The sequence below is a fragment of the Alosa sapidissima genome, chromosome 8 (assembly GCF_018492685.1).
Source record: "Alosa sapidissima isolate fAloSap1 chromosome 8, fAloSap1.pri, whole genome shotgun sequence".
Lineage (NCBI taxonomy): Eukaryota > Metazoa > Chordata > Actinopteri > Clupeiformes > Clupeidae > Alosa > Alosa sapidissima.
This window is the reverse complement of record NC_055964.1, coordinates 19,575,135-19,600,465: the sequence shown is the minus strand read 5'-3', so window position 1 is coordinate 19,600,465 and position 25,331 is coordinate 19,575,135. Positions and strand designations below refer to the sequence as shown.

The following is a 25,331-nucleotide window of genomic DNA, read 5'->3' as shown; positions in this document are numbered from 1 at the left end:
ATGAGTCTGTGTGGTGTTCATTTGCCTACATGCATGCACGATTTATATTATAACACGTTAATAGATGGCGACACTAGTACAGTCCCATTGAAAACAGGGAAGTGAAAACACAGCCGGAGTGAAAAACACTTGACACATGGTATCTTAAGTGAATCGGGCGGGGTAGCCCTAACTTCAGGTTGCAGCACTATCCACAACATTTAGAGTTGTTGAAATAAGAATCGTTGACCACGAACCAATCTCAGTTAAGATATAAGTATTTTGTGTCGTGTCAGTTTTTATTTTATTTTATTTTATTTAGCTCTAACGTGAAACCCAGTTCGAGGGCATGGCATGTAAGTTGCTTAGTTAGCTAGCACACTAGCTAACTAACTTGTTTGACAACCCCTGGCTGTCAGTGGTGGTGCATCAAGGGCTAAGTTAATATCACTGTGTTGTCGACCACCTTTCCGAAGAGACGGCTAAAATCTCCAGATTTTCTCTTCCGTCATGGAACAATTTGATGAAGGTAAGACACTTTACGTCCTTATACGTTTAACCAAGAACTTGACTTTATCTTACCTGCTCTCCATCCTACTTCTCAAGTGCCTAACCAGACAGGTAGTTATGCTAGCGAGCTAGTTCGAAGGAGCTAGCTATGGAGACGCTCGATTTAATGTTAGCTAGTTTTAGTCGGGTTTTAGTCCTTGTTCACTGGATGGTCAGTTAGACGATGACTTGCATAGATGCTAGGTGAACGAGTTGGTCGTTAAACTGGTACTGCATGCATGTATGGGTTTTGCAAGTTCAGTTGTTAGCTATATTAGCCTAATTGTAGCCTTCCCCGAAGAGATAAGTTTGCTCTCTACTTAACTGCGAAGTTACAAGTTTAGACGAGGTCATGGGCGTAACGTTAGTTAAGGACAGAGTAACGTTTGTCTAAGCTAGTCATCACGTTTAAATATAATACCGTTAGCATCTATCCCCTTGTACGGATGCAGTACTGGGAACTCTTTGTTTACTTCTGAGTTCATCTCACATGGTCTTGAAAGTGCATTTATTTGGCTTGACAGCACCTAGCTACTAGCATAGTAGTCTCAATCAATGTACATCCTAATTTCCAAACAAATTAGGCTAATGTCTCAATGAAAGGATACAACGTCATTCTAAGAACAACACAACAGCAAGATCTTTAAAGTACTGTGAGGGTTAATTTTCTAACTAATTTGTGTGTTTAACAAACTAACTTTCAAATATGGTTCACAGCTGACTTACAGTGAGTAGCTAACCACCTAGCTGTAGGCTATGTGATAAACAGTGCTAGGTTATTGTTGCTATGCCTGAGAGAGCACTGGGGGTATTTCAAGTACGTACTGTAGTTTAGTGACAAACCTGGGTAACTCAGAGTAAGTGGTAAACCTCCTAATAGAAGAGCTGTATGGCTTCATTCTCCTAACAAAACAATGCAATAGGGCTCTTGTTGTAGGTTTACCACTTACTGTGAGTTAACTTACCCAGGTTTGTCACTAAACCAAGTAAGCTTACTTGAAATACTCCCCTGGACCATCTGAAGTACTTTGTTTTCAGAAGTCTATCGTGTAGTGTAAAGCCTTTCTGCAAAAGGGGTCATTCACGTCAGCTGATTATTTATCAGTAACATTCAGTTCACTGCTCTAGCAAACGAACAAGCTATAATCAGAATGAACCTTAACACCCACCAAATTCAGTCTGGACAGTGTGCATGAGCTTGATTGCTTTGATTTGGAGATACTGATTGCTTGTGCTAAGAAGTAATGGCCAAGGTAATGTAATATGCCAGGTCCAGCTTGTTCTAAAATATTTCTATATCTGGACATGTTTGGATGGTTGGTTCATTGTAATCTGCAGAAGTATTCTTGCTTTCAACAGTTGGTTTATTGCTTTCATACAAATTGTTATTTTTGGTGATGTACAAAGCCTGAAGTCTAATCTGCAAAAATGGGCCATGATAGTGCTCCATGTAAAACAAACAAGCATTTCATTTTGGATAGATTTCATTGATCAAACATGGCAGCTTGAGTTCTGTTGACTTACGTTTTACGTTGAATTGTTTACAAGTCAGTACACACCTGCAGTCTATGCTTTACAGTTACAGCCTCACTTAAATCGAGGAGTTTGCACAGAGTTCATAAAATGCTTATTCATTAAGAGAAATGGCAGAGTTAGGTTATTTGTTTTGGGTGTTCGGAGAAATGATTGCAGGGTTTTATGGTTTGAAGATTTATACCAGGCTGCATTGTTTAGAGTATTGTTTTGAGTCATATTTAGCACAAAAAGTTAGCGAGGACACTACAGCTACAATGATTAATTATATTATTTATCTCATTTGAGTGTTGTGTGAAGAAAGTGCTTTACTGTAGAAGCGAGAAAGAGGAAGTGTACAAAGAAGGAAGAAGTTTGTTGTTGTGTTATGATCAATCTGGGTGGGAGCTCTCAGTTACAGCCCCACATTTTAGGCCTGGGCCTTACTGCCCACGTGAAAGTTTTGATTTTAGAACTAGAAATTCTCGTCTATCAAGGTAAAAATGCCAGTGTCATTGAATCCATGCGCATCCATGCAGAACCGTAGTGACTTGATGATTGAAGGGACAGGCCAGCCCAGAGCCATATAAAGGGACCTTTATACGGCTCTGGGCCAGCCTATGGCCTTGTACCGTGATTAAAATGATGATAATCAATGGCAATGAGTTATTCAGTGTCAAATCAGAGTTCAAATCAGGTCAAGTTCCAGAACTAAGGCCTTATTTTGGAGGCCATGTTTTAGCATCACCGTCTTAAAAAGTATTATTCCTAGTTTGCTATACCTTGGGCTGTGGCGATTTGGGTCAAATTTCCCACCCTTCATCTCCCTATATTCAACCCTGTGCACTCCACACTAAATGACCATACACTGAGCTACATCCACACAGATTTTCATGTGCCTACTAGATACCCCAAATATCATTTTAATCCTTTAAAAATGACTGACAATTGTAACCTTCCCTTGTTTTTAACCTTGTATCCCTTATCCCTTTTCCCCCAAATGATTGATACCAAATGGGTATGAATACCCTCAATGTCATTTTCTGTTTTGTTTTAAATCTAAGACCTTAGTAAGAAAATCTACGAGTATGCCATACAAGCCATCATACTATGAATATGTTTTTCTTCTATCCTTCAACATTTTGGCTGGCTATGAATAATGTTTTTCAAAATATTAATGCCCAAATAGCCTATTGCTTCCCAGATAACACAGGGCAGCCTTGGCCTACTGGTTAGGGCTTCGGGCTTGTAACCGAAGGGTTGCCGGTTCGATCCCCGACCAGTAGGAAAAATGTGGGTGGGGGAAGTGGTTGAGCACTGCTCTCCCATGCCCACATTCACGGCTGAAGTGCCCTTGAGCAAGGCACCTAACCCCTCACTGCTCCCCGAGCGCCACTGTAGCAAGCAGCTCACTGCTCTGGGTTAGTGTGTGCTTCACCTCACTGTGTACTGTTTGTGTTTCACTAATTCACGGATTGGGATAAATGCAGCTCTAGACCAAATTTCTCTCACAGGATCCTCAAAAGAGGATATATACTTATACTTATAACATGTTTTTCAGGCTGTTAAACTAAAGTAATAGCAAGGGCTGAAAGGGTTATGAAGACATAGGATTTGAACAGAAATATTTTAAAGCCCTTAGTTTTGGGACCCGTTCATGGTGTTTGAACAAAATCTGAGATGGTGCAGTAACAACCTTTTTTGATTTGACACGGAATTACCCCATTAAAGTTGTATTGATAGGTCCATGGTCTTCTTTTTCTGGTATAGGAGTGTAGCGAGTAGCCTATTTGTTGTGGATGCCAGGCAAATTGTAAAATTATAGCCTGGACTAAATGCAATGGTCTGGACAGAAGAGGTGTTTGTTTGGGAAATATTTGCACAAAAATGTGCTGTCATAAGTGTATTGCATTTGTGGAGACAGCCTGCTCTGTCGTGACTAAAGCTTTTGCACTTCACTAAGCACTTGTCTAGTGACTTATTCAGACATGCCGCATTCTAAGCAGTAATGTTCTGTGTTTGGCCCCATCTCCAAATCGACCATGCAGAGCGAGCTCCACTGCCGAGGAACATGATCGAGAACAGCCTGTTCGAGGAGGAACCGGACGTGGTGGACCTGGCCAAGGAGACGCCCTCGTCCTCCTACCCCCTGGACCCGGACGACGTGGTCTACGAGCCCCGCACCTCGCGCCTGCTTGTCCGTGGCCTGGGCGAGAACGATGGAGATGAGGACGAAGAGGACTACGAGTCTTCCGCTCGGCTGCTGGGCATGTCCTTCATGAACCGCAGCTCCAGCCAACGGGCTGCTGCTGCCTCGGTGTACACACGGCAGAACCCCTCCGGCGGCTTCTGCTCTGTGCCCTCAGCCAAGACCCTGGTGGCCGGGGTCTTCATCCTGGTACTGATCGCCTCCATGGTCATGGTCATCTACTTCTTGCCCGGTTGCACGTTCACCAAAGATGGATGCAAGAAGCCCAACGTCACGCAGGAAGTCGTCTACCCGATCTCCACCGATGGGAAGCCGTTCCCCTGGGCTGACCTGAGATTGCCCACCACGGTGGTCCCCGTGCATTACGACATCCTGCTGCAACCCAACCTGACCACCATGACCTTCCAGGGGTCGGTCTCCATCACCATGACGCCTCAGCAGGACACCGACAAGCTTGTCCTGCACAGCTCTGACCTGAAAATCAGCCGTGCAACTTTGCAGGGTGTCGAGGTGAAGCCTACAGAATACAAGCCCTATCAACAGATTGCGATTAAAGATGTACAACTCAAGAAGGGACAGCAGTGTGTGCTCAAGCTGAACTATACAGCAAATCTTTCAAACAGCTACGACGGATTCTACAACAGCTCCTACCTAGACACAACTGGCACCAGACGGTAAAGGATGTGTTCACAGGCTTCCTATTGTTGAAAATGGGCATCATGGTTGTTGTTAAATATAGGCACTCTGCAGCAATATTCAGTTTGGTGTGTTTGAGCAGGGCTTATAGAAATGTAATTGAGTGATAATCTCTGTTTTTTTCTCTGGACATTAATTCGATTTGTGTTTTTCCTCCTTGCAGAGTTCTGGCTGCAACCCAATTTGAGCCTTTAGCTGCCCGTAAGGCTTTCCCCTGCTTCGACGAGCCAGCCTTTAAAGCTACGTTTTCTGTGAAGATAAAGAGAGAAGCCGGATACATAAGCTTATCTAACATGCCCAAGGTAGCACAACATCATTAACAGCTTCTTCATGGAAAAAAAAAAATCACAAGCACAGTTCCATTAATGGCACTCAAAGAGCCCAAATGTTAGGAATCTGATAGCTTTGCTGGACCAAACTGCAAATGATAGCATACATCTCTATCTTTTTTATTCAACCTGGTTATGTAGGCTTAATTTGATTGAACACAGCCTTGATTTTTTGTGCTGCAGACCAAGACTACGCCACAGAAGGATGGGCTCCTACTGGATGAGTTTGAAAAGAGTGTGACCATGAGCACTTACTTAGTGGCCTTCATCGTGGCCAACCTGAGCAGTGTGAGCCGCAACGTTAGTGGAACCGAGGTAGGCTGCTTTTATCAAGCTGTCAATGAAAACAACTTGGAAGAAAAGCTCTAAAAAAACAGGATATCATTGCATGCCATGACAAAAAATGGTTTATACTGAGAGATATGGTACTGATTTTTAAAAAAAAGAAAAGGATTTCCCCATGTGATGGACTATGGCCACGGAAAGCTGTTTCAGCAGCACATTTATTTCCAGTGGAGCGTTAGCAACGGTCTTCTGTTATATTCTGCTCCTTTCGTGTTCACTCCGACACTAAACATCTTGTTTATGTCCAACAGTGCAACTCTTTATTCAAATTCGGCATACGCATAAATCCTTCAGCATTTTAACATGCTCATTCACTAGGTGTAACACCCAACCGGATCCGTGTAAACAGGTGCGCTAAAACAATGCAGGTGATGTCCAATCGGAAATGTTTGTGCTGGCTGAAAAGCCTTGCAGGAAGTGCGTGGCAAATTGTATATTATTTGTCCACTGAGGTTTACAGTGTAGTTATAACTTGTTTATATTATGTAAAGAAAAGTCTTCCTTGTCTGAACAGTATGTGGATATGTGGATGCTTACATTCAGGTCTCAGTCTATGCTGTACCAGACAAGAAGGATCAAGTCAACTATGCTCTGGACAGTGCTGCAAAGCTGCTTGAATTCTACAATGAATTCTTTGACATCCACTACCCCCTAAACAAATTAGGTGGGTCCATCCACACACAATTGTTGTGGCGTGTTTTAGTAGGAGGGACCACTACAATGGTCATTATCTGCGTGTCATTGCAGTCTTTGTCATCATGTGACCTGGTTTTTATTCAGATATGGTGGCTATCCCTGACTTCCTGGCGGGGGCCATGGAGAACTGGGGACTCATCACATTTCGGGAAACAACACTGCTGGTGGGAAATCACTCCTCGCCCCTGGACAGGCAGCTGGTGACCTCTGTTATTGCACATGAAATCGCCCACCAGGTACAGCACTTGTAACCCTCCCATCCCCATCCATCTATCCATCACTCATGATGTTTTGTAGCAGCGTCACCAGCCCACCAGCGATTTCATTTAGTATTGTCATTTAGTTTGGCACCACCAGGTTAGCAACCATATACACACTACAGAGGATCAGTTTTCAATCAGTTTGAAAATTGTTGGATTTGTTTTGAGTTCACTGCTGTGTGACCGAAATGTATTATTTTGCATTTACTCCTTAATATAAATAGCACTACTACAAATTGATATTGACCAAATGTAGTGTATATGTCTAGATGATTGTTTTTGCTGTATATTTTTGTAATTGTATGTACTTTTTGAATATTTATTTATCCCTGCAGCTATTCCACTGGCCAATGTGTGTTGATAGCTGCTTGCATAAGTATGTATGTCATAATCATATTGCTCAGTCTAGGTGCATTTGATTTCTTTCAGTGGTTTGGGAACCTTGTGACCATGAAGTGGTGGAATGACCTGTGGCTTAATGAAGGCTTTGCCTCTTATATGCAGTACATGTCCATTGAGAAATTGTTCCCTGAACTTGATATTGTAAGTTACCTTTGCATGTGTGTATTATAATGCTAATACGTTTGAAAGCATATTGAATTATCTAGTAATGTATACTTGATTTTGAATATTTGTCTAAATAATTAAGTCAATTCAGTTGTTTTGTGGGCTGTTACATTTGATTGCAAAGTTTCTTATTTGCCTTGCTTTGTTTAAAAATTGCTTTTAGGACAATGAGTTCCTCAACGTTCGTTTCAGAGCTTTGGCAAAAGACTCTCTGAACTCGTCCCACCCTATCTCTGCCGTGGTGAAAACTCCCGAGCAAGTGGAGGAAATGTTCGACTCCGTGTCCTATGAGAAGGTGCGCTTTTCTGAACCTAGACCAAGTCCAAAAAGAACTGTGATATTTCTGATTGGTGTATGACCTCTAACGTCACTCAAACAATTTTAAAGTTGTTGACCTCATGAAGATGTTTTTAAGTCCGAGCATACTTGTGTGTGTGTGTGTGTGTGTGTGTGTGTGTGTGTGTGGTTCTTACAGGGCCACTGTTGGTTTTGTTTGTCATTCCAAATAGTAAGTCTGTGTTTTTAGAATGTGTGCTGTTTTATTATTTCAGGGTGCCTCAATATTGCTCATGGTCAATTCCACACTGAATGATGGAGAATTCCAGAAAGGAGTGACTGAGTATCTTAAGAAGTTCAAAAGTCGTAATACAGTCAATGAAGACCTGTGGAACAGCCTTTCCTCGGTAACTTCACCTAAAAACTAGATATTGCAACATTGTCACCTGAAGGGAACAGATGTGCATTATTGTGCTAGTTTTGTACTATGCTCGGCTACTTCACAGCACAGCCCCCATGTGATTAGTCTGTCTTCCCATGTACCTTACACAGGTGAGCAAAACGTTCAATGTGACGGAGATGATGAACACGTGGACTCTCCAGAAGGGCTTTCCTCTGGTCACTGTGAGCAGAAAGGGCTCTGAGGTCAAACTTACGCAGGAGCACTTCCTCCTTGATGCTGGGAACTTCACTTCCAAGTACTGTTCTGAACACATTTCTAAACTGAAACATACAAACAGCTGAAACAAATTGAAATGGTTTTGCGGGTGGGAATTCTTGACATTTGGATTTAGAAAAGGCCCACCTCTTAGTCAGAGAAAATTCAAATGACCCTAATGTATGGAATTGCCTATTCAGTGATACAATTGTGATTTCATGTTTGTTTGTCCTCTGCTGTTTCTCTTCCATGTGTCTCGTGAAGGAACTTGTGGCACATTCCACTGACATATGTCAATGACAGCTGTAGCAATGCCAGTGACTGCAAGCAGGTGTTTGTCCTCAAGGAAAAATCAGGTGTGCTTGTCACCTTCACCCTTTTTGCTGTAAAAGACATTATTGCGGTTGCTGTGATTTATCGTTAAACTAAAGTCTATGACTAAATATTGTTTTCTTAAATCATTTTTTATCATTTTGATGCTATTTATTTGTTGAATCTATTGCTGTCAATGGGACTTTGCTCTCTGGTTGTACAGATTGACTAACCTGACCCTAGCCAGATGAATTTCGCTCCGCCTAGCTCCACTCATCCATCTGGAACCGATCCATTGAAGTGTTGCTTCAGAAGGCTGGGCCTAATCAAAAAATGCTTGCATATGATTGAATAAGCCACTTGTCCGTCATCTATTGACGTGCTACTTCAACCACTCACATCGAAGCCAACCCGTGACGCTAATAACAGTGTCACAGTCGCTTCTACGCTATGTCACATCTATGAAACTCCCGCCCTGCGTCCTGATTGGCTGAACCATAAAGTCGGTTGCAGAAATCACTCTCAATGGAAGAGGTCCCAGATGGATGTGAGTGAAGCTAGGCGGAGCTATAGCGGAACGAAATTCATCTGGCTAGGGTCAGGTTACAGATTGACTACTACACTAAATATTTTGAATTACAAAGTTTTTTTTTTTAAAGAAATGCTACAATGTATATTTGTCATTGTACAGTTGATATGTTTTAGATTTTCAGTTTCTGTGTTTTTGTTTTCACCCGTTTTTAGCCAAACTAGACATCCCTTCCGATGTTAACTGGTTGAAATTCAACTTCAAAAACGAGGGCTTCTACATTGTGGACTATGGAGTGGAGGGCTGGAGAGCTCTCATAGAAGCCCTGCAGAATGACATGAACGTCCTCACTCATGAAGATCGAGCTGCTCTTGTTAACAACGTATTCATGCTCTCAAGGTACTGACTTAATATGAAAAGTGTCTTAGATTAGTTTGTAACAAGATAAGGAGTGGTTATTCTACCCATGCACTTGTACGCTTAACATAATATGGTTATGTTAATAAAGCATTTTTTTGTCACTTCACACATGTGAGACTGCCCAACAGCTATCTGATGAAACCTAATAAGATGTTTCATTTGATTTAATTTGGTGTTTAATTTTCCTTCAGACTGGGCAAGGTGTCCTTCAGGCAGGTGTTGAACATGATGAACTACATGACCAACGAGACGGAGACGGCTCCACTCACTGAAGCCCTGGGCCAGCTCATGCACATCCTCAGGATGTTGGAGAAGAGGCAGGACCTCGACCTGGTTGGCAGGATGAAGGTCGGTCACCTATGTAGACTTAATCTCAGTTATCTAACTAAACCCGCAGAGCAAGGTGAAAGTTAATCCTCCCTTATAGACTTTGGCCTTCTCGCTAAACCTTCAGAGCAAGTTGAAGGTTAGTCACTACTATTAGGGAATTCTAGTCTAGCAACCAGCGTTACAAGTCTAGGGAATATTTCTATGTTGCTAGGACCTTAAACCACATTATCTGGATGTGTGCAGAGGACATGTCAGTCAGTATGTTTGAGCTCAGCAGATGAATGAGAAGCCAAGGGGCGGCCAGCTTACCTTCCCGATGTGCCACCTCACTCTTGCCTCTCCAAGGCGTCCAGCTCGCGCTTGGCAGATGTCCACCGTGCAGGGAAACCCCAGAGCAAGGGGAAACCCCACGATGAAGCAGGACCGAAACGAACGAACACACAAACGAACGAACAAACAAATGAAAACGGGCCCAAATGAAACAAAACCACAACTAAACCAATCAGAATATTGACAAGGTGCACAGTTCATGTGTCGCGCGGCAAAAGCAGCTGGGAGTTTCACTGCATCGACCCAGCAGCTGAGTTCCCCAGGTCTCCGAGCCTCTCTCAATTGACTGCCATTCTGCAGGTCTCATAGTCAATCACCAATAAGACCGGAAGTAGCTGACGCCCCTTGTGGATGGAGGATATGTGTGTGGGTGACAGTGTGCTGTCTGCTCTCGTGCTGGTAAATATAAATTTGTCCACAGCCTATATTAGTCAACAAGGCCGATACTGGCCAATTCTGATGTTGGTCGATATATCGGTGCGTCCCTAATAAGACTGCGTCCCTAATCAGTCAGCTAGGTACATTTGATCTCAGCCCTCTTGCTAATCTCAAGGTGTGTTCAAATTAGCAAACAAAGGTGAATGTTTGCACATGTTTTCTATGTATCTTGAGTTTGTGGTAGCTTACAAACAGTTTAAGGAGGTAGGTGTGTGCCAACACACCTGGATGCTGGACAAAGGGTTGACGTTGAAATTAAATGTTCACACAAAACCTTTTAAGTTCAAAGGAAACATGTTCTCCGCAAATGTTTGCCTCTGTTCTCCAGTGGGCAGCATGAGGGTCAGTCATCTATGAGGATTTAATCTCAGTCCTCTTGCTTAACCTGCAGGGCAGGATGAAATTAATCCTTTGTGTGTTTTAACCTAACCACTCTAGGTAAACATACTAAACCATATGCCTATATGCCCTGGCATTTAAGTCTTTACTATTTGTACTATTTGTACTATTTGTTACTAAAGACTATTTAGGTCTTTTACTATTTGTTCGGGGTATTTAAGCTATTATAACATGCACCCAGGTCTCCTTTTAGAGAGGATTTGTCCCTTTGTGTCCACTCAGGCGTACATCATCAGTCATTTCCAGGATTTGATGGACAGCCAGTCCTGGGGAGTGGAGAACTCGGTGGCCAAGCAAACCCTGCGTTCCACTCTGCTGGAGATCTCCTGCAACTTCTACAAGGGAAACTGCACAGAACAAGCCATGGCTCTCTTCAAGAAATGGGTGGACTCCAATAACACAGAACAGTGAGTGTGGCGCAACAAAACGGTCCTTGTTGAATGATCCGACTTGTGATGGTGTGATTGTCATGAAGTAGCAGTAATGGGCAAGCTACTAACAAAATGTAGTGATCTAAACTACCAGTTACTCTATATCAGTGTTTCTCAAACTTTTTTAGATCAAGGACCACTTAACCAATACAAAAAACCCTCACAGACCACCTAGCTAAAAGAAAGAGTAGACCTACTTCAATAGTATATTAAACAATAGGCCTACTCAATGAACCACCTTGCTTATTGTCTTTGCACCTTGCATATTGTGTCAGAGGATTCATATGATTTAAACTGGCATAGCTTACATAGGCAGTGTTGCAGAACTGTTTGTATTTACTGTTGGTTCAATATTGCAAAATCTATATTATATTTTATCATGTCTGCTCGTGAACCACATGGGATAGCTTGTGGACCACCAGTGGTCCTCGGACCACACATTGAGAAACACTGCTCTATATTTAGGTAGGCTATAACTTCAAAAACACATGTTCAGTTCAAAAACAATAACCCTTGATTATTACTCTGACAGCTCCACATGATCGCAAAAGGCAGGTACTGAGAGAGTGTGAATAGATATGACCTATGGGTATACTCAATTTAGATTTGGGCATTTCTTAAGTTTGCAGGATAAACTGCAATGTAACTCAAAACTCCTTAACTATACTTAATGAATTCTCAATTATCTCAATTTCATTCCACTCGGCTGAATTGTTGGTGCTATGTTTAAAATGTACAATTTCCCAGTCAGTTTATGTTTACCTTGTGCAAGTTAAAACCAATACAAACAATTTTGACAGCCTATTTTGTAGACATTGCACAATAAAACCATGCAGTGGTTAGAAACCAGACTCTACCACCAAGATGCTTGAAAGCACAATTTCGTTGCTTCAGCTCAGCCATGGAAAATTAGTTTGTCTAAGTTCATTGAATAGAACTGAACAGCCAGAAGGAAGCTCTCCTGTGAGCTCCACAAATGCTCATGATGGTGGGCTTCGGGAAATTCTAATCAATAGTTTTCATAATGTCTTTACGTTACATCAAACAACTAATCAGTTGCTCAGTAAAATTAAATCAACCATGGAAATAATAGTTGGTTCCAGCCGTGCTGTTTTCAGGACCCCCTTCTCCACTTTCTGCCAAAGTCCTTTTAGGCAAGTCCCTCCACTCAGCGGCCATTTGACAACGCTTTTTGGGCACTCGTCGGGCATCCATTTCGGCAGAAATGCACGTGCGCAAGGCTTCGCAACACCAATCTTGCTCCAGCGGCGAGATCACAGCACATGTTTGGCACGATGTCTTAACAACACACCATATGATTGGCTCAATGTATTCACATGTCGACGTTTTGCCGAGGAAGGGGTGGGATATGTGTAGACAACGGCCATATTGGCGTGACAAACTAGCCCCATGCATTTCTATGGAGTATTTTTTGAATGCTGTGTCTCCACATTAGAAAGTCTCTGTGTCTGCTCTTCCGCCAGCATCCCGGGGGACCTGATGAGGGTGGTGTTCTCGGTGGCGGCACAGGCGGACGACGGCTGGAACACGCTGCTGGAGGCCTACAGGCACTCCATCTACGACTCGGAGAAGCGCAAGATGCTGGAGGCTCTTGCCAGCACGCACAACGTGTCCCGGATCGCCTGGTGAGGAGATGGATTGTTAGAATGTTCCAAACGCCCCTGCTGAAGGGTCAAAAGCAGCGTTAGTGGTTGCGTTGTTTAAACCCTCCCTGTAGGTTTCCAGTAGTTAGTTGACCAGGTTGTGTACCCAGGCTGTGATCCTTGAAGGTCCTAGATATCGTTTCTGGCTTGACATGAGATGGTTTCCCCAATGTTTGAAATTCTAAAATGCCTGAAGACTGACGATTGATGCTGACATTTACTGTTTTTTTTTAGATGGAATTAAATCAGATTGTCATCCAGGATGCTAGGCTAACATATTTAGTAATGTGCCATTTACAGTAAAAGGATATTGATTCATCAACCATTGTTTAACTGTTTACTGATGACATGCCATTTCGAAAAGGATATTGACTGATAAAAAATATGATTGACCATGTCTGCATAACTGCATTGTACAGCACCTTCACAGCATTCCTTCTAAAATCAGTTGTGTTATTAAATGGATATGGCCACTGTTTATGACCCTTCTAATTTCGCTGTTTTGAACTGATATGCCCTGATACAAAACCCATCAACTCTTTTGTGGGATGTCCATGTGACGCTGACATACTTTATCACTATCTTTTGGGGCAGGATACTCAAAGCTGGCCTTAGTGGAAGTGACATTCAGAACCAGGAGCTCCCGCTGGTCATCAGCACCGTCTGCAGGAGCTTTGCCGGCTACCTCTACGCATGGAATTTCGTCAAGGAAAACTGGGAAAAGATCACTCAAAAGTGAGCACCTCATGTCCTTCAGATCATGTGGAATTTGACACATTGTTTATGGTCCATATCCAGATTGGAAGGCTACATTATTGTGTTTCTTTCTTTCTTTCTTTCTTTCTCTTTCTCTTTCTCTTTCTCTCTCTCTCTCTCTCTCTCTCTCTCTCTCTCTCTCTCTCTCTCTCTCTCTTTCTCTTTCTCTCTCTCTTTCTTACATGTTTTTTTTTTAGGTTTCCTATTGGGTCTTTTGCCATTCAAAATATTATTGTGTCAACAACCTCCCAGTTTTCTACCAAGCTTCAACTTCAAGAGGTAAGGCAGAGGGGGTAATATTGACTATCAGGTTAACATGTATGTGTACATTTCAATTCATCCTAGCAAACCAGCAATGTCTTGAGTGCTAATCACCAAAGCCTTCCCCCAAAACAGCTTCAGAACTTCTTCAGCTCACTCAAAGACAAAGGCTCACAGATGAGAAGTGTGGAGGAGGCGGCCGAGACAATCAAGCTCAACATCCAGTGGATGGACAAAAACCTGGATACACTCCGAAACTGGCTGTAGAGGCTGCCCATGTACCCCCCACCACACCTCCCATCTGCACCTCCTCCTCCCTCCACTCCTCTGAACCTCCAGGTGGCACTGCCCCCAACCCCACCCCCCACCACCACACACCACCACAGCTACGCCACCGTTTGCACTAGTAGGAGTTCCAAGCTTGCTCAGGGCTACCCGTTTTTGATTGTATGTCTTGAGACACATACAGGAAAGAAGTTGGGAGTTTTGTACAATTTTTTTTTTTCTCTCTAAGTGTTCTCTTATTTGGCTACTCGCCAAACATGCATCTTTTGAGTAGAAAAAAACGTTTATGCCTTTCGGGAGCAACCGGACACAAAAACGAACCACACAACTGAGAAGCTAAACCGCTAATCTTACTGTGGATACTACTGCCAGTGACGGTCAGGAGTGTCCTCTTAAACACGCTCCCTATGTGGGAATGGGTCTGAATATAACACTTTGTTGTTGATGTCTCCAGGCCTCACTGCCTTTTTGACTCGGGCTTGTCGTATGCGAAAGAGTTTTACTTTTGAGCCATGAACAGATTCCTTGCACACGTTTGAGGTCTTACAGCTCTTCTGCCGCTGTTACAATGTATATATACTTTTTGCCTTAGCAAGCTCTCCATCTGTTGCATGCTATGTATTTCCAAAGTTTGCATTATGAAAACGATGCTTTTCCCTTCCTCTCTTTTGTATATATGGTTTGAGAAGCTGTGAGAGTATTGATGTCCAGTTGGTCAGGGACGATTCGCACAGTGCTTTGAGTTTGTCATGGGACACAATAATGGCAAAACGGCAACAGGGAATGCACTTTGTTTTTATTTTGACCATTGCTGATGTGGGAGATTACGAGAAATTTATAAAATGTATACAACTTTTATATTTACTTTCATTTCCTGCATTGAACAGTTTTAGTCTTGCAAGTATGAATGCAGCCCACTGGTTCTTGTTGTCCTGAGTTATTTTTTGATTCCCAAATTTAGACGATGTCAACTAGACTGCCAGCCTATTCCTTCCTTTGTGAATCAGGTGGGTATTCCAAATACGTGATTTAGTGACATTTGGGTAAGTTAACTCAGAGTAAGGGGTAAACCTCCTAATAGAAGAGCTGTATGGCTTCATTCTCCTAACAAAACAATGCCATAGGGCTCTTGTTGTAGGAGGTTTACCAGTTACTCTGAGTTAACTTACCCAGATTTGTTACTAAACCATGTACTTGGAATACCCCCCTGGATTGGATATCCAAATAAGAAGGGCTCCGAGGCACACCTTCCGTGTTCAGTGTTTTCACTGAGATGCATTCACTTGGCCCATCCTTTACATCATATACATAACCAGATTAATCTGTTTCATGAAGTTGTTGTCCATATACAGTAGTTTATACAGTATACATGAGAAGATCTAAGTATTAATGACTGATCCTAAAATCATGAATTGTCACTGAAAGTATATTTGGCTTTGTCTATGGTGATTCACGATAATAGGATTTTACATAATTCTGCCATAAAAGTCAACACTGCTTATTCACTGTGCAATTTAGAGACATAATTTTATTAAATGCTTACCAAAAATATATATTCTCCCCCCCCCCCCCCCATTCAAATCACCCAAAAATATCCTTTAAAAATTGTGAGCGCATGATGGACGCCATTTTTAAAGATCGCACCTACTCAATGAGTGATTTAGACCATATGTCTGTATTTCCAGTTAAAGGACAAGAGAAACTTCTAGAAAAAAGGCACTCCCTTTTTGCTTTTATATGCTTTACCATGTATAGACTTGTATCAAACAGTACTTGAAGAACCAGGAGTTCAGAAGGTATCCTTTCTTGATTGTATGTGTTATACGAGGGGTTCGGTGGGGCTTGAACGGTGAAGTTCTCAGTTAAGCCAGGTCCGCCTAAGCAGGTAAACTCCGCCAAGGAGACCTTGTAGACCTTGAGTCTTTTAGCTGATCGAGGAGCAGCACGCTGGTCTCTACCGGAGGGGAGTGTTACCCTCTCCGGAAACATAGTGGGAGAGCATGTGGGTGATTTCTGAGGGAGTTTGTGAAGGTTGTCATTCCTGGTACTTTTCTGTAATAGGGTGTAAATCAAGTGGGTGTGGCAATGTTCAGCCAACAAATTGAGTAGACCTTGACCACACCCTCCCACCCTAGTGAGATTATTCTTGTTTTCTATTGTACATACAACATCATATGTTTTCATACAGAAGTGAATTTTTTTAATTTGATTTAAAAGTAAATCATTTATGTATTTTGCGTGATTCAGTTATTTATCTGCTAAAAGCTTGATCTTTGATTTCTTGTTGTTGCCTGTGGGATATGTTAATTTTGTCATAAATGGCGCACTTGGAAGGTTACCGATTTATTAACTTAAAAAGTCAAGAACATTGTCTACTATTGATGGATGTGGATTATGCAATGCAGAATCTTGTCTGAATGTCAAGAATGAACAAAAGAATGGTAGCATTGGAGAACTGAGGCTCAAGTCTTGCTTTTTAAAAATGGCAAGTTCTACCACCAACAAATTGTACCACTACTTCTGTGCTTGCGATGTTGGCCATTTCATTTAAAGTGAAGTGAAACCTGTGCTGTCTCATTATGCTATAATATATAATTAAAGACATTTTCTAAACTCAGTATATCAACGAATTTGTCAATCTCTGCCCCAATCATCACCAACACATGGAACTTTGTGGAACCATGTGCCTCCAGCAGATGGCAGTATTGCCCATTTTTATTTGCCCTGACCTTATTTATACCGTATGGTCCTGACTGACATGAAATGATAACGGCGTAGACTACAGCCTCATGTTAAATTGGCTTGACATACGTATTAACTTGTATTGGGTTTGACCTGAAAACCTCACCCCCTTATAACTGTAGTAACCAACAATGATGAGCTAGCCATATGGAGAGGGCACAACAACTTGTCACAATAGAGCTGATTGTTAACTACATACCCAGGGGGCAGAAGGGGTTTTATAGACATGTAATGTGGTAAAAGGTTGTGACTCAGAAATTATATCTAGGACCTTCAAGGATCACAGCCTGGGTACACAACCTGGCCAACTAACTACTGGAAACCTACAGGGAGGGTTTAAACAATGCAACCCCTAATGCTGCTTTTAACCCTTCAGCAGTTACACCAAAGATCCTTTAGAACACTTCAACCGTCTCTGTTACACTTTATCAACCGTCTCTGGTTACACTTTACTTGTCGGTATCTACATAAGAGTGACATGACACTGTCTTGAATGTGTCATAAGCATTGTAAACAAGTCATTACAAACGTTTATGTTTGTAGTGTTGTGAAAAAAGGGGTCACAGTTGAGATCTGTTAGCCTAATTGGTGTTAGTAGTTATGGATCTGGGTATATATTTTGTTTTCATATTTATTTAACTTAATACAATGTCTTAATTGCACAAGTCATTTTCTGTTTTACAAAGTCACAAAGTAACAAGTTTACAAAAGTCATTTTCTGTTTAAGAATTAAAAAAAGAGATGGCTCTTCCATTTTGTCAGGGGCGCAGTAGGTGCGGGAGATTCAAGGGATTAGTCCATTCTCTCTAGTTCATACAGTAGGCTAGCATAAATTGGAAAATATAGGTGGATGAGGAGTAGGCCTAAATTAGAACATGCAAGCGTGCAGGAGCACACACCAGAATGCATCATCACTTATTCTAAAAGAGGCTACGACACACATAAATACACTACATCAATTAGGCTACATTATTTCCGACCATGGCCTATCTGCAGATAGTAATACAGTATTTCAATGCATGGCCAACAAGGTGGCAGTTTGGGCTACAAAGATCAAACTGTCAAAGCAGACAAACAAATCCTCCTATGTAGGACTATGAAAACTTGTGGTGTTGTTAGCTAATTGTTTTCTGTTACAGTTTTTCTCAGCTGCTTTGGTCCGTTACTCTAATCATCATTATCATAATGCAATTTGTTGACAGTTTGAGAGTCACATTTGGGGCAGTTACTCCACGGGGTGCACTGTATCTGTGAGCCTTTTTGCCCTGGCCATGAACATGTTGGTGGAATGCAGAGGCCCCCTGTCCAAGCCTGGTGTCTGACAACCACCAATCTGGGCATTTATGGATGATCTAACAGTAACCACATCATTAGTCCCAGGTTGCAGATGGCTGCTGAAAGGCCGGCCTGGAGAAACTCATCTCATGAGCACGGATGAGCTTTAACCAAGAAAATCCAGGTCCCTGGAGCCAAGGAAAGGAAAAGTGGCAAATCAGTTCCGCTTCTCATTAGATACCATCAGTCGCAGAGAGGCTGGTGAAGAGTCTAGGCAAGGTGTTCAGTATTCCCTGAGAGACACTGAATCCATCAAAGCAACAGGGCAAGAACTGGAGAAAAAGCTGATGGCAGTGGACAAGTCTGGTCTGATTTATTGTAATTTCAAAGAAATGAGGAAAAATCCAACCTTGAAGGGAAGCAAATTTATTTTGAGAAAAAGGAAAATCTCATCAATAAATAAGTAAGGGATAATGTATTGTACGCCGGTAATTATCAGAAAATAAGTCCCGACAGGGAGAACAGAACAGGTTTTGCTTCGACCTTGCACAAACAGTGTGCATTCCACCTCCATACCATGGCAAATAATGGTCTAAACTAAAGTGTTCATTTTTCATTCTATGTTGCTCTACTTTTGCACACAGCTTCACAAGACCTGGTGCTAGGGCTCAGTTGTGTTTCTAAGCCGTATTAAGTGACCTAGAGGGCAGAAATGTGGTCAGTCCAGAGATGCTGAGGCAGATTATCTGGCAGAAATCACTGTTGTTTTTTAAGAAACTGCAGGGTCTCAGCTTTCTAGGATGGTAGGTCAAAAGAGGTGGGAACACAGGGTAGTACCCGCCCATCCAATACTATGCCTCTAATCTGCCTTTGCTTTACCTGTCTGTAGCCAACTAGCCATGAGGGTCCCTGATCCCCGACAGAGGCCTCACAGTTTACTGTACATAGTTTTAACTCCCCAGCCCACTAATTCTCGAATCCTGGTTATGGCTCTGCCCTTATTGACAGTGTAGTGGCTATTCCTGTTGTCCTACTAATAACCATAATGGTGGCTGAGCTGATGTCTGACCCACACATCCAAGAGAGAATCATCTAGTTCTGCAGGTGTTTTGTCAAGATACATCAGGGTTTACTGCAAATAAATAAAAATGCAAAGCTCAGAGGTTCTAACAGTTGATTCAAATAAAGAATACCCAAAGAGAAGGCAGGGCCGTTTCAAGGAATTTGGGGGCCCCAAGCAAAATGGACATGCCCCCCCCCCCCCCCCCCCCCCCCCACCGCAAAGCCTACAGGAACCACAGCATAGCCATACAGTTTAAGTTCACCCACACTTTATATAAATAAAAAATGTTGACAGTGTAAATACTACTGTTGCATATATTTACTGTGCATTAGTTTTGAACATTTTGAACATTTGAACATAAGCAAAAACACCACCGTACCATAAAATCCAATGTCAGCTTCTTCCTCATGAATGGAGGATGAACTTGATGGTGTACCTGGGAAAATAATTGAAGAAAAATCTGAAATTACCTGTAAAGTACGTTGACCATTTCACTGTTAACATATTAGAGGGAGAGCAGATAGCTAACAAACGTTCAGAAAAAGTCGGTAAAGGGGCTATTTCACACAATTTGAGGGTGCTGAATTCAAATATTTTGTTTACCAAGCTCAATTTTGAGTTTTAAGCTTGCTAATTAGCATAATTAGCATAATCCACATACTTTTTGGTTTTGCCATCAGATATCATAGGAATTGCAAAAAATAAGGCATTAATATACTCTTTATGTAGGCTATCAGATATGTTGTAGGACAGGACAGGAATTACCCCAATGACCCTCAAGTAGCAAATGAAAATAAGCTAAAATTAAAATATAAATTGAAATAATAGCTAAAATGCAGTAGCCTATGAAGTTTAGAAACAAAGAATAGTAGGTGACTGCTCATTTTTCTGTAGAAAGTATTTTGTCACTAACTATTATGAACAGTTGTTAGTCTTTACAGAGGATTTACACTGTATTTTTTTTTTTTACTGTAAAGGCAACTGTGCTTGCCTAGTTAAAACATCTCACTGGTGCTCTTTCCTATCATTCAAATTCCAGCCATGCAGAAAAATGGAAGAGTGTGCATGTTTGAGGAGTGCTGAAGAGTGCTATGGAGATTGCATTATTTGCAAAAAATTTAGACAAGATATCCTTTATAGTGCAACAAAAAGAAATATTCTCCAGTGCATCATTACTGCATATGATGCTGAAAGGGAAGTGGACCTAGGACAAATCCTCAGCTACTGTATGAACTGATTATTGTACTGTGGCTATTGCAGATAGCGATGGTTATTTGTGAAGTGGAAATAAGTCATCCTCACTCAAGTGCTGTCTAGCAATGTGGAATGTCCAGTAGTGATCACTGCAAAAACTGCTCATTCAACACTGGTAATAGATGCTCAAAATCTAGTTATGACACCCATTTGACTGCAGCACATTTAAGAAGTATGCAGGAAAGTTTGCAAGAAACTTTTTTATTGTTATTTGGTATTTGTTATGTGGTAGCAAATTATGTTAACTATCAAGGAAATAGACCTTGTCAGGGCCAGTGGCGCAATGGATAACGCGTCTGACTACAGATCAGAAGATTCTAGGTTCGACCTGGCTGGCTCGGCAGCAACTTAGGGGCAGCCGTGGCCTACTAGTTAGCGCTTCGGACTTGTAACCGGAGGCCAGACCAGTAGGCATGGCTGAAGTGCCCTTGAGCAAGGCACCTAACCCCTCACTGCTCCCCAAGGGCCGCTGTTGTTGCAGGCTGCTCACTGTGCCGGGATTAGTGTGTGCTTCACCTCAATGTGTGCTGAGTGTGTTTCACTAATTCACGGATTGGGATAAATGCAGAGACTAAATTTCCTTCACGGGAGTAAAAAGAGTATATACTCATACTTACTTATACCTAATGTAGGACTGTACACAGATATTGCAACAGATAATGGTGTAGGCCTATCTGATTAAGACCTGAGTGGTTGAAACGTACTTATTAAATTACACTGGGAGCAAAGACTTCACTTTTTTCCCTTTGCAACTGTCAAAGAAATCCCATAAACACGGGAAGGCCTAGGGTAGCCTACATCAGATGGCCTAAAGATTAGGCTCTTCTGCATAGCATTAAGTGATTTGCATGCAGTAATTTGAACACTGACCTTGATCTAGCCTACTTTGGCTATTTAAAGCAACACCTCCAATTTTTCCTCTGTCGCACGCACTATTTGTTTATCCAGCACCGGCTTTGCAAATAACAATGTCCACAGACAAGGTAGAATAATTTGCATGATTTTATGAAAGTACGATGTATTGCGACATCAGATGCAAGTCAAAGTTGTAGTTTCTCATGTCTCATTCCATCGAACTACAGATCCGCTACCCGATCCGGCAAACTTACATAGTGCGGTTATAGCCGATAGAGGGCCGCGAAGCGAATGCAGAAAGTGCCGTTTACCCTGTTACGAGTTGATGAACCACTGAAACGATTTTGGAAACATTATTTTAAGGTACAAAAAACTCTTTGGTGTTGCTTTAAAGGTAATTTATTGCCAAAACACCACACAATATAAATGAGCTATAACAAACAATAAAGGACTTAATCACACACAAACTACTATTTTACTCTCTACAAAAATAATAATTATGTAGGAAGTTTAAAACCCAGAATTGACCAAAAGTGCACCAAATTCAACACAAATGACTCAATACAGTTAAAGGAGGCCTGCTTTCTTTCTTTTCCAGATATTTTAGGATTTGGATATTGTTTTAGTATCGAGTATCAAGGTATTTATGGCAGGTATTGTATCGAAGTCATAATTTTGGTATGGTGACAACACTATGCCAGAGCCACTCTGTTTTCTAGATGTCTAGGTTTGGAGGCTCTACCACCAACAAGTGATGCTGCTCAATGGCATATTAGAAGAGCACATTATCAAGCTCTAGTATGGAGGCAAGCACACATACCAAATCCAGTGTTACTAGAAGTAAAATGTTTTTTACTTGTCGGTTGTTGTTGACGGTAGATGCAGTTCTACATTATTAGGCTTATTCCCGCTATCTAAGTTCATATGTACTGTAGGCTATATTCTGAGTTGAAGGTTATCTGTGCAACTTGTTATTGTGATGAAATGCATTAAACGGCACATGAGTGCCTCACTATGTTAGCAATAAAAATATGGTTGTGTTTTGATTAGAATTTCTGAGTTTATTACATGTTAACTGTAATCATGTTTCCATTAAATACATTAATAAACTATAGTATGGCTTCTTTAATGCTCAAACATGTATTTAGAGAACACTTTTATTTGGTTTTAGTGATTACTTTTGAAATCAACCCAATTTAAGGGGAAAATAAGCAAAATAAATCGCTATTTTATGTTAAAATGCTGATTATGTGGCTTATAACTCAGAATTGAGCTTGGTAAACAAAATATTCAGAATCAGCACCCTCACATTAGGTAAGAAGGGTGGTTTACCAACTTTTCCTCAAATTTGCCATCAGAAGTTCTCTTCTGTGAAGCTGCTCTCCCTCTATATTGGAAAAGGTCATTAACAACTCAGCTCAGTGAGAGAAATTCACTCTTCCTTCATCAGTGGAGGTATCCTTAGGAAGGCTGAGGGCTGAGAAATTTAAGCAAAGCACCTTGAGGGAGAAAGAAAAGATATGTTAGCATTTCCATATTTTGATATTTAGAAGGGATGCAGCTGCTTTCACAACTACCAATGCTTAACAACTGTAAAAACATCCCAAGCTAATGTTATACATTGATCTAGGCCTACTTGTAGCTTAACATAGCATTTAAGCATTCTGCTGGTTGAGAATTAGACAGACGCACCTGGTGCTTTAAAGACAGTAAACAGATGGCGTGCATGAATACTGCTAGCCTAGAAATCTAGACGCAACCTAGCGGCGGCAAATTAATTTGCTCAGCCTGTATGTCTAGTATCAAACCATAGGGATTTCTATTGGCTGACGCCGTGGACGTCATCCAATCACAGCGCTCTATTTTGTTAGGGAGTCTTAAGGCGGGCTTAACAGGATAACGACAGTCCTGCGACGGTGAACAACAAGGAAGGTGGCTATGGCGAACGAAGAGCGGTTGTTTGAATCGGCGTTGGTGTCAACTTTGGAGGAGTTGGACTTGTGCTTTTCTTTGAAAGTTGAGCAACACAATGCACTCAAGTCATTCCTTTCGAAGAAGGATGTATTTGCCGTTTTGCCAACCGGATACGGATATGGTCGTAGCGCTGGTCTATTGCATGCCTAGGCAGTTTGAAAGACAATTCTCTGCCCGCCCCTTGGATTAAGCGAGGTGAATGGTTCGATTCCAGACTATACATTTCAATGATATAGGATGGCCCGCCAGGCTAGTTCCAGTCTGCTTTGATGCACGGAATTTATCGTGTGGTTTTCCTAACCCCCATTTGGTAAATAGATTATCACGGTCGAATAGTTAGTATAGCGGAGAAGCTATACGACTTTCAAAACCTATTACAAAGCTATAGCATTGTCATTAAATACGATAAACAGTGATTCTGGAACAGCTGCGTCTTCCTTATCCAGTTAATAAACATATTACAGTATGTAACCATATTCCGTCCGTTCGGAAAAAAAAGTTGCGCTAATAACTGTTCTAGTTTGTTACAAGCAGCATGGGCCGTCAGGCAGGTAGTTAACAAAACATTTTTTGCTAGGCTAGCCTTCTTGCTGCGACATTACTGTAAGCCGTTAAAGCTGAGGAGTCAAAGGCATTGCAAGTCTTTGTGATATTCTTGAAGCGTTCTTGTAATGGTAATGACAGTAATGAGATACCCTCATGAAATCAACTTGTCATCAAATCTTCCCTACAAACTCAGAGATGATTACCGGTAAATCTGAACAAAGTAAAAGTGCCCTACGGGCAAAATGTGGTGTCGACACCTGATGATTGGTACTGAGAATACTTGAAGTTCGGCATATTTCAATAGGGTGTTGACATGACATATAACTTGGTAAAAGATACTAGCTGTAGGAGCCAAAATCACTTATTTCAGCATCTTGTCTCGTCCCTGTGTTGTCTGAGTAATCTCCCTCTAGGCCTAGTGGTTGAGCCACCAGTCACCTCCTCGCTGGACATCTAGGCCCCTCCTCACTGGACCTTGATAGCAAAAATGATGCTATCATATTTATCTGGAGACTCAGTCAGGACGATGTAAAATCAGGATACAGGCTTTACATGTATTCTTTCAATAATGGGCCAGAGCCCACCAAGGGAGGGACACGTCACCCTATGGAATTTCATCAGCGTCTCTGATTCTACAAAACAAGTCTTATGTTTAAGTAAGTTACAAACAAAGAAGGGAGTGACCTCAGTTCCAACCCAGTATGAATATGCAATAGAAAGGGGTGGTGGGTGGATATGTGGCCTCTTGTTGTGGTGTCATCAGGTCCGGTCAAGCTTTATTATTCTTATCTCCCTTGAGGGATATTCTTTAAAGGCCTGGCCACATACTGTTTTATTACCCCAACTTGCTCATGGTCAAATGGTGACAATAGGAGGTCTGCTCCCCCCATCCTTGCTCCCCCCCCCCCCCCCCCAGGTGTATACAACTAGAAACCAGGATAACAAAGGATGCTCTGAATACAGTCCAAGGACACACACACAAGAGATCCACCTGGGTAAATGACCATGAGAAATCATTTACAGAATGGATTCTGATTCACAACACTTTCAACCTCTAGGCCCCTCTTTGCTGGACCTCTAGGCCCCTCCTTGCTGGACCTCTAGGCCCCTCCTTGCTGGACCTCTAGGCCCCTCCTCACTTGACCTCTAGGTCCCTCCTAGGTGGTTCTAGCCTGGAGATTCCAGACCCATGTAATCTAGAAGGGTCTGGCCACAAATAATGAAAATGGCCCAACTCGAGGGGCGGCACCAAGCATGCCCGTCTATATCAGATACACTGATGTGATTGGTTTCTCATGATGCAAGGGGTAAAAGTAACATGCATCATTCATTATTCATTGCCAGAGTGTCTCGCAGAGACAATTCAAATTGTGCTCTCGCGAGAACTCTGC

At 41.9% G+C, this 25,331-nt stretch overlaps 1 protein-coding gene across 1 annotated transcript; it reads left to right on the top strand.

Annotated features, from left to right (window-relative positions):
- Nucleotides 1-106: 106 nt before the first annotated feature.
- Nucleotides 107-16,851, top strand: LOC121715119 (leucyl/cystinyl aminopeptidase). Its single transcript, XM_042100502.1, has 18 exons — nt 107-508; nt 4,089-4,923; nt 5,109-5,247; nt 5,458-5,589; nt 6,163-6,283; nt 6,400-6,551; nt 7,005-7,118; nt 7,306-7,437; nt 7,694-7,825; nt 7,971-8,116; nt 8,341-8,432; nt 9,133-9,316; nt 9,529-9,685; nt 11,057-11,241; nt 12,750-12,911; nt 13,524-13,664; nt 13,883-13,964; nt 14,082-16,851. Exons 1-18 carry the CDS (start codon nt 490-492, stop codon nt 14,211-14,213), a joined length of 3,057 nt encoding a protein of 1,018 aa, XP_041956436.1. The 5' UTR covers nt 107-489; the 3' UTR covers nt 14,214-16,851.
- Nucleotides 16,852-25,331: the final 8,480 nt, after the last annotated feature.